The 13,565-nt window shown below is 40.9% G+C and overlaps 1 protein-coding gene across 5 annotated transcripts in view; it reads left to right on the forward strand.

Moving 5' to 3' along the window:
• The window catches only part of TRPC7 (transient receptor potential cation channel subfamily C member 7), a 120,200-nt gene that overhangs the window by 34,864 nt on the left and 71,771 nt on the right, over positions 1–13,565 (forward strand). For 4 of the 5 annotated variants that reach the window (XM_048861914.2, XM_048861913.2, XM_048861915.2 and 1 more), the window contains exon 3: positions 4,606–4,788. The exons of the other annotated variant lie outside the window; for it this stretch is intronic. In XM_048861914.2, the coding sequence (XP_048717871.1) occupies positions 4,606–4,788 (183 nt within the window). The remainder of the gene's footprint in view (positions 1–4,605; positions 4,789–13,565) is intronic. 5 annotated transcript variants of the gene reach the window in all.

Below are 13,565 nucleotides of genomic sequence, written 5' to 3' on the forward strand. Positions count from 1 at the left end.
GGAGGGGATGGAGAGGAGCACCCACAAGCAAAAGTCAGTGCCTGTGATTTCTGTTCAATTTCATCTCTCCCCCACCCCCCATTAACACGGTATTAAGATGCACACCTCCAGCAGCTCCTATTGCACAGTATTCTACCATAACTTTTTAAAGCCTCCATTATACATGATGTTGCAGCCGCTCCTGTGAGAGATCTGGCTGTGGGGAAAAGAGAAAGGGGCCTCTACCCACCTCTGTCACTAACTCCTCATGTGACTCTGGGCAAGTCTCTTAATGTCTCTGGGTCAGATTTACAAAGGTATTTAGACACATAAGGATGTACTCTGGATTTACAAAAATGCCTAAGAGCACGTCTACACTAATGTAAGCTCACGTTTAGTAGAACTTGAGTTAGCAGACTCTGGGTGTATTAACCTAGGGTTTGAGCGTCTACAAACATTTGTAACTGCAGGTTTGAAATTGTTGAATCCTGAGTCCAGACCTGGAGTGCCTGCATCTATACTGCATTATGTGGGCCTGAGTCCAACTACCCATATCCCAGGCTTCCTAGCTCCTCCCCAAATATGGCCACTCTAGCTCTTTATTCATAGTGCAGTGTGGGAAAATTTGACTGTCCACCAAACTTGACTGTCCAGAGAACAAAGAAAGTTGACCCATGGGATTGTGAAATACTTTTTGGCAGACTCTCAGACTGAGTCCATCTGCAGTGAGGCTTGAACTCATGGTCCTGGTTTGACTCATTTTCAGACCCTCCACTCTCCTGGGACCCTGGTTTGGCGTGATGTGTATAGACAGAAGGGGAATTAGGCTTGAGTCCGAGTTCTAACCCTGGGTTTACGTAGCAGTGTAGACATACCCTAAGAGGTTAGACACTTCTGTAAATCCAACATTAGGTGTCTGTGTGACTCTTTAGGCATCTAAATACCTCTGTAAATCTTTCCTGAGTCCCTTTGTTTGTTCCCCATTAAAGTGGATATAATAACATCTAGTTCACAGATTGATGTGCTTCTTAAATAATGTTTGTACAGCGCTTTGAGATCTTAGGCTAAGAGATGTTATGGTCCTGCAACATGTTATGTCTAATGTTAGATACAATAATTTAGAAAATGCAGGAATACAACACCAAGTGACTCTTAGTTAAACCTGTCTTTGATGAAATGCTATCTTAGTTTTAGGTTGATTGCTTAATTTGGTGAGCAACTGAATTGAATTAATTCATCAAAACTAATTTGAAAAGATCTCTTGAGGCTGTAAGAGCTTGTATCTATTTGTATTTGTTGCTTTGGGTCTATGCATGGTTTTGTTATTGTGTTAACAGCAGCCTTAATTTTGTTTGGTTTTAATTGCATTTGGTCAGTTTCAATGGTAGTCGTTTCTTTTTCTTTTTTCTTCTCCCACCATGTGTAAATCAATTACTGTTTGATTTAGAATAAGGGCTTTCAGTGAAATGATTCTTACCAAGTTAACTAAATTTCACCCCTATCCTCACAAGCACAGCCTAAATCTGGTGGTGAGGTGAAATTACTTCATAGGGATTCATGTTGAGTTTCTGGAGCCATGTTTCCTGGAGTAGTATTTCAACAAACATGTTTGAACATAAGAACGGCCATCCTGGGCCAGACCAAAGGTCCATGTACCCCAGTATCCTGTCTTCCAAAAGGGGCCAGTGCCAGGTGCCCCATGGGGAATGAACAGAACAGCCAATTATCAAGTGATCTATCCCCTTTCACCTATTCCCAGCTTTTGGAAAACAGAGGCTGATGACACCATCTCTGCACATCCTAGCTAATAGCCATTGATGGACCTATCCTCCATGAACTTATCTAGTTCTTTTTTGAACCCTGTTATAGTCTTGGCCTTCACAACATCCTCTAGCTAGGAGTTCCACAGGTTGACTGTGCTTTGTGTGAAAAAAATAATTCCTTTTGTTTTTAACCTGCTGCTTATTAATTTCATTTGGTGACCCCTTGTTCTTGTGTTATGAGAAGGAGTAAATAACACTTCCTTGTTTACTTTCTCCGCACCAATCATGATTTTATAGACTTCTATCATATTCCCCCTGAGTCGTCTCTTCTCCAAGCTGAAAAGTCCCAATCTTATTAATCTCTTCTGATATAGAAGCTGTTCCATACCCCTAATCATTTTTGTTGCCCTTTTCTGAACCTTTTCCAAGTCCAATATATCTTTTTTGAGATGGGATGACCATATCTGCATGCAGTATTAAAGATGTGGGCATACCATGGATTTACATAGAGGCAATATGATATTTTCTGTCTTATCTATCCCTTTCTTAATGATTCCCAACATTCTGTTCGCTTTTTGAACTGCCGCTGCACACTGAGTGAGTGTTTTAAGAGAACTCTCCACAATGACTCCAAGATCTCTTTCTTGAGTGGTAACAGCTAATTTAGACCCCATCATTTTATATGTATAGCTGGGATTATGTTTTCCAGTTATGTTACTTTGCATTTATCAACACTGAATTTCATCTGTCATTTTGTTGCCCAGTCACCCAGTTTTGTGAGATCCCTTTGTAACTCTTCGCAGTCTGTTTTGGACTTAACTATCTTGAGTAGTTTTGTATCATCTTCAAATTTTGCCATCTCACTGTTTACCCCTTTTCTCAGATCATTTATGAATATGTTGAAAAGTACTGGTCTCCTTACAGACCCCTGGGGGACACCACTATTTACCTCTCTCCATTCTTAAAACTGACCATTTATTCCTACCCTTTGTTTCCTATCTTTTAACCAGTTACTGATCAATGAGAGGATCTTCCCTCTTATGCCATGACAGCTTACTTTGCTTAAGAGCCTTTGGTGTGAGGGACCTTGTCAAAGGCTTTTTGAAAATCTAAGTACACTATATCCACTGGATCCCCCTTGTCCACATGCTTGATGACCCCTTCAAAGAATTCTAGTAGATTGGTGAGGCATGATTTCCCTTTGCAAAAACCATGTTGACTCTTCCCCAACAAATTGTGTTCATCTATGTGTCTGACAATTTTGTTCTTTACTATAGTTTCAACCTGTTTGCCTGGGACTGAAGTTCGGCTTATCGGCCTGTAGTTGCCGGGATCACCTCTGGAGCCCTTTTTAAATATTAGCATCACATTAGCTATCCTCCAGGCATTTAGTACTGAAGCTGATTTAAAAGATAGGTTACAAACCACAGTTAGTAGTCCTTCAATTTCACATTTGAGTTCCTTCAGAACTCTTGAGTGAATATCATCTGGTCCTGGTGACTTATTACTGTTTAGGTTATCAATTTGTTCCAAAACCTCCTCTAAAGACACCTCAATCTGGGACAGTTCCTCAGATTTGTCACTTAAAAAGAATGGCTCAGGTTTGGGAATCTTCCTCACAGCCTCAGCCATGAAGACCAATGCAAAGAATTCATTTAGTTTCTGCGCAATGGCCTTATCGTCCTTGAGTGCTCCTTTAGCATCTCAATTGTCCAGTGCCCCACTGGTTGTTTAGCAGGCTTCCTGGTTCTGGTGTGCTTAAAATTTTTTTTTTGCTATTACATTTTGTGTCTTTGGCTATCTGTTCCTCAAATTCTTTTTTGGCCTTCCTAATTATATTTTACACTTCATTTGCCAGAGTTTATGCTCCTTTCTATTTTCCTCACTAGGATTTAACTTCCACTTTTTAAAGGATGCCTTTTTGCCTCTCACTGCTTCTTGTACTTTGTTTAACCATGGTGGCACTTTTTCGTTCTCTTACTATGTTGTTTAATTTGGGGGTATACATGTTGCATTGAAGGCTCTCTTGGGACTGATTATATCTTAGTACCCAATAATCTGGTTGAAATGGAATTAAGAATCTCCTCTGTACTTTGTGGAGAAAAAACCTAAGAAATGTAATTAAAGAACACAAAAGAGATGGGAGTTTTTCTTGTAATTCAACTGAATTACATTGAATTCACTGAATACATTTGTGTCTTAACCCATTTTGGTGTCAGTATATGTAAATAAATCATGTGGGCTGGACATTCCTAAAGCCAGATCTATCTGTTTAATAAAATATTTTCAAACTGCATTTACTTTTTGTATAATTTCTAAATTGATTAATAGCAGAACCATGGGGGAAATACTTTTTGCTCTCCTGGGGATATGATGTGGACTAGAAGGAAGGAAACAAATTATATGTGGAATTTTGCCAAAGCAAAATATTGTTTGTGTTCACTTAAAATCAAGGGTGAAAATGAAAACTCCCCTCCAGGACAGTAGAGTTGTCCTTTCACTTTAAAAAGAGGGGAGGAGTGCCAAAATGTGGGGGCAAATTTGTGAAAACTAATGATTGTCTGTCTATCATTCATTTTGCCCATATCACCATACTACCTGACCTATATGAACAGAGTTTTGCCCTTTCGCCATAAAAAGCAACATTAACTGATGGAGATGGTACTAGTTTATTATGGAAGAAATTCACTAATACTTGTGAAAACGTAAATATGCCCCAACTCAAACCTCACAGCTTCAGCCTCCAGCCAGCAAAAGGTTTTACATGGATAAATCCTGAACTTCAGCCTGAACTGGAGTTCTTTTAGAAACGTGTTTTCAGGTCACAACAATAAATGACTTTTGTTTCTCTTTGTTTCATTAGAATGATTACAGGAAGTTATCTATGCAATGCAAGGATTTTGTTGTGGGTGTACTGGATCTCTGCAGGGATACAGAAGAAGTGGAGGCTATTCTAAATGGAGATGTGAACATAAAAGTGTGGCCTGAGCATCACCGCCCAAGCCTGAGCAGAATTAAACTTGCCATTAAATATGAGGTCAAAAAGGTAAGATTTTTCCTTTAGTTGCCTTGTCACTACATTTTACAAGCCAGATTCTGCTTCCATTGAAATCAATGGTAAAACACCCGTTCCTTTCAGTGAGCCCAGGGTTAACCCTTGTAATTTAGCTTTTCTATGGCTTTATGTGCAGGATGGTTGCACATTTTAATATGGAAGACGTTACCATTACACTGTTAATTATTATGGATATAGTGGTGCTTTTACAATGTTAAAAGGAAGGTTGGATGGATCAAGGGATTGGTAAAATTGTATAGGGACCTCTCATCTCTAGGGTAGGTTACACAAGTGCGAATGTGGAAAAGTTTGGTCGCAGTCACAAGTCACTGCCATTGCAATATGCGGTGTTGTTGTAACCATGTGAGTGCCAGGATATTGGAGAGACAAGGTGGGCGAAGTAATATCTCTTATTGGACCATCTTATGTTGATGAGAGAGATAAGACCTGAAGAGCTCTGTGTGAGCTTGATAGCTTGTCTTATGGAAGAGTAGCTGGGGGTTCAATACAACCCCCAGATTGCAAACCCACTAACAAATGTCGGGAGCACACCCTCAGTCTAAGGGATACATCTACATAGCACAAAAAAACCCCCCTCATGGCAGCGAGTTTTATAGCCCAGGTCTAAGCACTCCCGGGTCTCACACTGCAGAGCTAGAAATAGCAGTATAGACATGGAGGCTTGTGCTGGTGCCTGGACTCCAATACCTTCCCCCACCACCACGTTTCAGAGCCCAGGCTCTGGCCTGAGCTCAGACATCTACACTGCAATTTTTAGCCCCTCAGCACAAGCCATAGTTGGCCCAAGACTTGCTGCACTGGATCGTTTTTTGCTGAGTAGACATACGCTTAGAGGGAGATACCAATCTCGTAAGATCACCCGGTTGTTTTGCAAACTTTCAGGCATCACTTTCGGTCTTATCCAGACTGAGCTTCAGCCAGAGAGCTCTAATCCATGCCCCAGGATCTGGTGAGAAAACAGAATTCCGAATCCTCAAAAAAAATTTAGTTTTTTTTGGAGGGTGGGGGAGAATTGGCCCACATCAGGACAAAAAGACAAAACCTTGACATTCTTCACAGCAACCACACACCACACAACAAAAACACTAACCCAGGAACCTATCCTTGCAACAAAGCCCGTTGCCAACTGTGTCCACATATCTATTCAGGGGACATCATCATAGGGCCTAATCACATCAGCCACACTATCAGAGGCTCGTTCACCTGCACATCTACCAGTGTGATATATGCCATCATGTGCCAGCAATCCTCCTCTGCCATGTACATTGGCCAAACTGGACAGTCTCTACGTAAAAGAATAAATGGACACAAATCAGACGTCAAGAATTATAACATTCAAAAACAAGTTGGAGAACACTTCAATCTCTCTGGTCACTCCATTACAGACCTAAAAGTTGCAATTCTTCAACAAAAAAACTTGAAAAACAGACTCCAATGAGAGACTGCTGAATTGGAATTAATTTGCAAACTGGATACAATTAACTTAGGCTTGAATAAAGACTGGGAGTGGATCTGTCAGTACACAAAGTAAAACTATTTTGGCATATTTATTTTCCACCCCCCCTACTGTTCCTCAGATGTTCTTGTCAACTGCTGGAAATGGCCCACCTTGGTTATCGGTACAAAAGGTTCCCCCCGCTCCCTCCGCTCTCCTGCTGGTAACAGCTAGCTCACCTTACCTGATCACTCTTGTTACAGTGTGTATGGTAACACCCGTTGTTTCATGTTCTCTGTGTATATAAAATCTCCCCACTGTATTTTCCACTGCATGCATCCGATGAAGTGAGCTGTAGCTCACAAAAGCTTATGCTCAAATAAATTCGTTAGTCTCTAAGGTGACACAAGTCCTCCTTTTCTTTTTGCGGATACAGACTAACACAGCTGCTACTCTGAAACCTTCACAGAACTTGAATTCTGTAATAGTCTGTTTTGGGGAGTTGAAATGTTCCCCTGGCAGGCATGTTTCACCGTTTGTAAAATGTTCCCCGAGATCCCCTGCTAACAGGCTGCCAAAGAGCCAAAAGCCTGGGAGCCACAGGAGCCATGGAGCCTGAGTGACCAAGCTCCCCTCTACCCTGCCAAGTAGGCAGGTACTGGGATTACCTATAGAAGATCCCCCTCAACAAAAAATGGAAACCCCAATACCCTACCCCTGCTATTGCTCACAGCTAGGAGCTGCTGAGTGAAATTAACAACTGTCTGATCAGTTTTATGGCTGCTATTCAGCCATAGGGAAGCTAACAAGAATTGTCAATTTCAGTCAGCTTCCTGGATTCCAAGCACCCCACCAGTTCACACAGTAGGCTACTGGAGAACCTGGACTTCCCCAATGAGGGTTTGGGGGCCCAAGTTTCCCAGTCAAATGGACTGTCAAGGACTCAAGAGGCCTGGTAGCCTGGGGTCCTCAGCAACCTCCCTGGTGGGTTTGCCAATTGCCTGGAAAGCTACTGGGGAGTTTGGGAGTCAAGGATCTCAGGACTTCTGGGGACATGGGCAAGCTGTCGGAAACCTGCTTGGTTTCCATCAAAATGTCATTGAAATCAACACTGTCCCATTGAATGTTTCTATTTTAAGAAATCGGCATTCTCCGATTGAAAAAAATGTTCTGCTGGAAAATTTCTGAACCGCGCTACCCTGACACAAGGAACTGGCAGATTAATGGGCAGGTAATAATGCAAATCTGAAGGGGTGTACACATTGTGAAAGAGGTGTATTTTGACAATGGATCTGAAGGTGTTGGTTCTCTCTTACACATGGTCCTAAATTATATATTCCCACATACTAAAATTGGCATTCCTGACAGTCTACATATGCCATTTTCCAGCAATGATGCGGCAACACCGAGATCAGCAATGGTGTAAGCACCATTTGAGTCAGGAATCGGATCATGGTTTTCATGAGACTGTCTGCACTAGTGCAATGCCAGTGGAATTGTTGATGTACCCATAATTCCATACTCATCCTCGAGGTTCACCCTCCAGGAAAGGACTGAGAACCATGAATGGTACAATATGGAGAAGTCTGTGTATGTATTCTTTGGATAAAGAGAGGATGTCAGTCTTCAGGGCTCTCAATCTGTCACATTTCATGAGCAGTAAAAAAGAAATTAAGCAACTAAGGGTTTCCCTAACTCCACTCCTATTCAACACAATGTTCCCTTTGAAGTCATAAGCAAAACTCTTACAGGCTTCAGTGAAAGCAGTTAGGCTGACACAGAATGCTTTTGAAAATCCCTCTCTAATACCATTGAGAGAATGAGTGCTGATGTGGCAGGAAATAAATTTAATTCATGAGAAAGTATTTTCTGATTTTTTTGACTGAATATCCAGAAGTTAGACTTAAGGCGTTTTAGCAAATGCTGATCAGACTAAAATACTCCTGTGTCATTTAACCTCAAGAAAGAGATCTGGAGTCATTGTGGATAGTTCTCTGAAAACATCCACTCAATGTGCAGTTTTCAGAGTAGCAGCCGTGTTAGTCTGTATCCACAAAAAGAAAAGGAGGACTTGTGGCACCTTAGAGACTAACAAATTTATTTGAGCATAAGCTTTCATGATCTACAGCTCACTTCATCGGATGCAGTGGCAGTCAAAGTGAACAGAATCTTGGGAATCATTAAGAAAGGGATGGATAATAAAACAGAAAATATCATATTGCCTCTATATAAATATCATATTGCCTCTATATAACTCCATGGTACGCCCACATCTTGAATACTGCATGTGGTCGCCACATCTCAAAAAAATGTATTGGAATTGGAAAAGGTTCAGAAAAGGGCAACAAAAATGATTAGGGGTATGGGACAGCTTCCGTATGAGGAGAGATTAATAAGACTGGGACTTTTCAGATTGGAAAGGAGATGACTAAAGGGGGATATAATAGAGGTCTATAAAATCATGACTGGGGTGGAGAAAGTAAACAAGGAAGTGTTATTTACTCCTTCTCATAACACAAGAACTAGGGGTCACCAAATGAAATTAATAGGCAGCAGGTTTAAAACAAACAAAAGGAAGTATCTTTTCACACAACGCACAGTCAACCCGTGGAACTCCTTGCCAGAGGATGTTGTGAAGGCCAAGACTATCACAGGGTTCAAAAAAGAACTAGATAAGTTCATGGAGGATAGGTCCATCAATGGCTATTAGTTAGGATGTTCAGAGATGGTGTCCTCAGCCTTTGTTTGCCAGAAGCTGGGAATGGGCAACAGGGGATGGATCATTTGATGATACCTGTTCTGTTCATTCCCTCTGGGGCACCTGGCATTGGCCACTGTCAGAAGACAGGATAGTTGGCTAGATGGACCTTTGGTCCTACCCAGTATGGCTGTTCTTATGTTCTTATAACCCTGGTTTCTTGGAGCTGTTGTTCCTTTCTGATTATACCGGCCAAATTCATTCAAGAGTTAAGTGTTTTATTGATCACAGCAAACTAATTTTGAAATAGACACTGCATCAATCCCACCCACTCTGTTGAAGTAGAGTGTGCAAGAGTTAGCTATGTCTCTCCCCTAGCTCTGCTTCATTAATGTATAGAAAAATAAATCAATATTAAAAAGATATTCTAGGACCTCTTCTTCCACTTTTCCAAAAGTAAGTGCCAACGTTCAATCACTCATTTGATCAGGTCACATTTTTAAAGGTAACTTCTGCATTGATGTTACAGTAAGATAACTTAATTAGCGGAACAGATAGGATGTATGAAAGGGGATTATCAAAACTGGTCGTCTGAGCATAAAGAATATATTTTAAAAGCAGCAAAAGAGAGAAGGAAGTGGTTTAGTTTTAGAAAAATATTTAAGATGTTCTGCTTTATGGAAGCATGCTCTGAATGGAAAATTTGGTTCTGGCAAATACTGGGTCTGGGAGGTGCAGATGAATGATTTCAACAATGTGCTTTGATGGAAATTGGGCTCCTATAACTGGGCTTAAAGAGTTGTTCCAAATTTTCCAGCTAACATCTGCTACCTCCTTCCCCCACCACCTGCTTACTGCTGCCTCCAGCTAACATCTGCTATCTCCTCCCCATACCACCTGCTTACTTCGGTCTCCCTCTTCCGCTGTCCTGTTATGGAAGCAATTAATTAAAGAGAAACTTAACTCTTAATTTAAATACTTTCATACAGGAACAAATGGTGTGGAGCTAGTCTGTATAACAGAAAGGAGCTGAACAAATTATTCTTCCCAGGCTGGTGCAGCTATGCACTGTCCCATACTCGGAGCTTAGTATCAAGACTCCAGCCATCCCCAGTTGAACTCCCTTAAACAAATTGGGCCAAATTCTGTGCCTTGAACAGGTGCCAGCTCATTGACTTCTGTGGGCTTGTACGGTTGTAACTCAGAACCGAATTTGCCCTGGTGTCCCTTTAGAAGGCTGACTAGTCTGAAATACCCTTGTACTGGATCATCAAAGAATGATCCCTAGAAGACTAACAAGGCAATAGCTATTGCGATGCTTTTGAGAACTCCAGACACTTTTGCTGAGCACATCGAGTCCTCTGCACTGCTTGCTTTCATTCTCTGTTCCTTCTCACGAGTACTGTACTCATCTCTTAGGTACAGAGAACTTTGAAACTGTGGGTCTGACAAGATGTAGCTGACCTGCCGTGTCAATCATTGCACTGCCTTCAGTATGCCTGTTCCATCAGCTCTTTAGCCAGCTCGTTTTCATAGGCTCATCTCTAGCGAGTGCATTGTTTCATAATGCATGCCCACAGCTTCCCTATGGACTTGCCAGTTCTGCAGCATCCGATGAATCCAAAAACCTGTGTTCTGCTTTGTCGTATGCAGTTCTCCTTCTCTTACAAAATATATTCTTCAAAACTCATCATCCCTTTATAGAGCAGAGGAACGCTTTGGGCATCATTTATTTTATCTACTAGATCAATTACATAACATATGAATACCGTCTTCAGTAAATCTTGTGTTGGTTCTCTGTGTAACATTTCGCAGTCTGTTCTTTTCTATATTTCTCTCTCCATATTTCTATTGTATATATTCTGATAGTGGTCCTAGGCAGGCTAGAGAGCAGCTGATCCTGGACTCAATTAATAAGGAATTAAAGAAGGGTAATATAATTAATGCCAATCATCAAGGGTTTATGAAAAGTAGATCCTGTTAGACTAACTTGATATCTTTTTTATGAGATTGTAAGTTTTGTTGATAAAAGTAATAGTGTTGGCATAATATACTAAGACTTCTGTAAGGTGTTTGACTTGGTACTGCACAACATTGTGATTAAAAAAGTAAAACAATACAATGAATATGGCACACATTAAACAGATGAAAAGATGGCCAACTGACAGGTCTCAAAATGTAATTGTAAACAAGGAATTGTCATTGAGCTGGTGTGTTTCCAGTAGAGTCCCGCAGGGATTAATGTTTGACCGTATACTATTTAACATTCTTATCATTGATTTGGAAGAAAACATAAAATCATCACTTATAAAGTTTACAGATGGCACACAAATTGGGGGTGTGGTAAATAATGAAGAGAACAGACCATTGACAGAGGGGGGTTTGGATCACTCTTAAGCTGCGCATAAGCAAACAATATGTGTGTTAATATGGCTAACTATATCAGGGAACAAAGAATGTAGGCCATGCTTACAGGATGGGGAACTCTATCCTAAGAAGCGGTGACTGAAAAAGGTTTGGGGTCATAGTGGATAATCAGCTGGACATGAGCTTCCAGTGTGATGCTGTGGACAAAAGGGCTAATGGATGAATAATCAGAGGAATCATGAGTAGCAGTAGAGAGGTTGTTTTACCTCTGTTTTTGCCACTGGTGAGGCTGCTGCTAATATTCTGTGCAGTTCTGGTGTCCAAAATTCAAGAAGGATGTGGAAAAATTTTCAGAGGGTTTTCAAAGAAGAGCCATGAGAATGATTAGAAAACCTGCCTTATAGTGATAGATTGAGCTCATTGAGTCTATTTAGCTTAACACAGAAAAGGTTAGGGGTCAACTTTATTACAGTCTATAAGTACCTACTTGGAGAACAAATATTTAATAATGGGCTCTTTCATTATTGGCAGTGACTTATGGTAGCAGGTTGATATTTATCATACACTCTATTGCTAAATGGATGAACAATCTCGATAGAAAAACGTAGTGATGAAAATACACTAGTAATGACTTCCTTCAGTGGAAAGAGACTTTGAGGTATAAAGGCATTTGACATGTGTGTATATAAACTTTCACTTTGAAACTTATTTCCAACTTAAGGAAATCATATATTGTGTGCATGGGTTTTTTTGTCTGTTTGTTTGTTTTTTTATGGATGGATTCCGGATCTCGTTACTCTGATTTACATCAGAGTAACATGATCAAAACCGGTCAAATTACACAATATTTATATAGGTGAAATTGAGATCGGCATCTGGCCCTCAAAATGTAAAAGACAGCTCTGTGAAGGAATGCTGCTTGACCTCCATCCCCCACCTGAAGCACCAAAATCACTAACCCACAAATGGGGAAGTCTAGCCATCAGGCTGATTTATGTATGACAGTCCTCCCTGCCTTTGGCAAATTCAAGGTGCAAATGTCTTCCGAGTTACGGCTGGGTGAACACTACCCACACTGCAACCCTACAGCAGCGGAACCCGAAATGCACTGCGCTGCTGCTCAAGTTTCCAGCTTTGGACTGCGCCCTGGGACTGAGATGCCCTGGTGTGTACTTGGGTGGAGGGAGATCACTGCTCTCAAGGTGCAAATTATGATATTTCAGCAATATTAGGCTGTCTGGGAATGGCACTGCTGCTGGCAAATTCAGTATTCACATCCCCTACCCATGCCAGCAGCTGCCTCGGCATTCTATCAGCTACTACAGAACTGTCCTTCCCAGCTCCCACTTGGCTTTCTGCTTCCAACATTCTGGGCCAAATCATTCACTGAATTCCCATTCGTTTTTGCTCTTTTTAGACCAAATGTTATTTTGGGTACATTATATAAGATTGCTTTTAATGAAGCTGCACTGATTTACTCCAGTTGAGGGTCTGTCCTGCTATTATTAGTAGCCTGAAATTTGCTCTGTTGGTTTTTGCATTCTTCAGCCCACGAAGATGTAAGTGGTAGAGAGAAATAAAGGTATTCTGACATAATTGCACTTAGATAGGACAGAGCCTGAAATGTTCTATATTGTGTTGTTTCAGTGGATGTCAAGAAGGATCTTAGTAACTAAGTCACCCATTTAGGGGCTAGTGATTGACGGCTGTAATTAAAATATATATGAAATATTATAGTTTTTCATCAAGTTGGAGTTTCAATGATGAACACTCATTTGGATTCAAAGTTTTAATGAGTATTTGATATTCTATCTCCTTCTACCATTCTGCTTCTGGATTCATGTCTTCCTATTAGCTATCTAACTGCCTAAGGTAGGCTTTCCCTGATGGAAGTTCTCACAGAATAATTTATTTTGCCAATCTTTATTTAGTGGTCCTGATTTTAGTTTTTCAGCTGATGCCTCCGGCAATATTTTGCTATCTTATCCTTTCCACAGTCTGAGAGAGATGGCAAGGGACCCCAGGCTAAGGCAGGATTATCTGATGGGGTTAAGGGTCTCTGCCAGGCCTTTAGACATTTCTTCAATCTTCCCCCTTTTATTCTTTTCCACTTATTAACCCTATTACTTCATAGTCCCTCTTACATTGCAGCCACCAACTCAGAAAAATGAGCTATTAAAAATTTGCACATTTCCTTAATTTCACAGCTGCTAAATGATCAGTCCCCTTGACGGCCATCAGACAGTG

The sequence above is a fragment of the Caretta caretta genome, chromosome 8, assembly GCF_965140235.1.
Source record: "Caretta caretta isolate rCarCar2 chromosome 8, rCarCar1.hap1, whole genome shotgun sequence".
NCBI classification, from domain to species: domain Eukaryota; kingdom Metazoa; phylum Chordata; order Testudines; family Cheloniidae; genus Caretta; species Caretta caretta.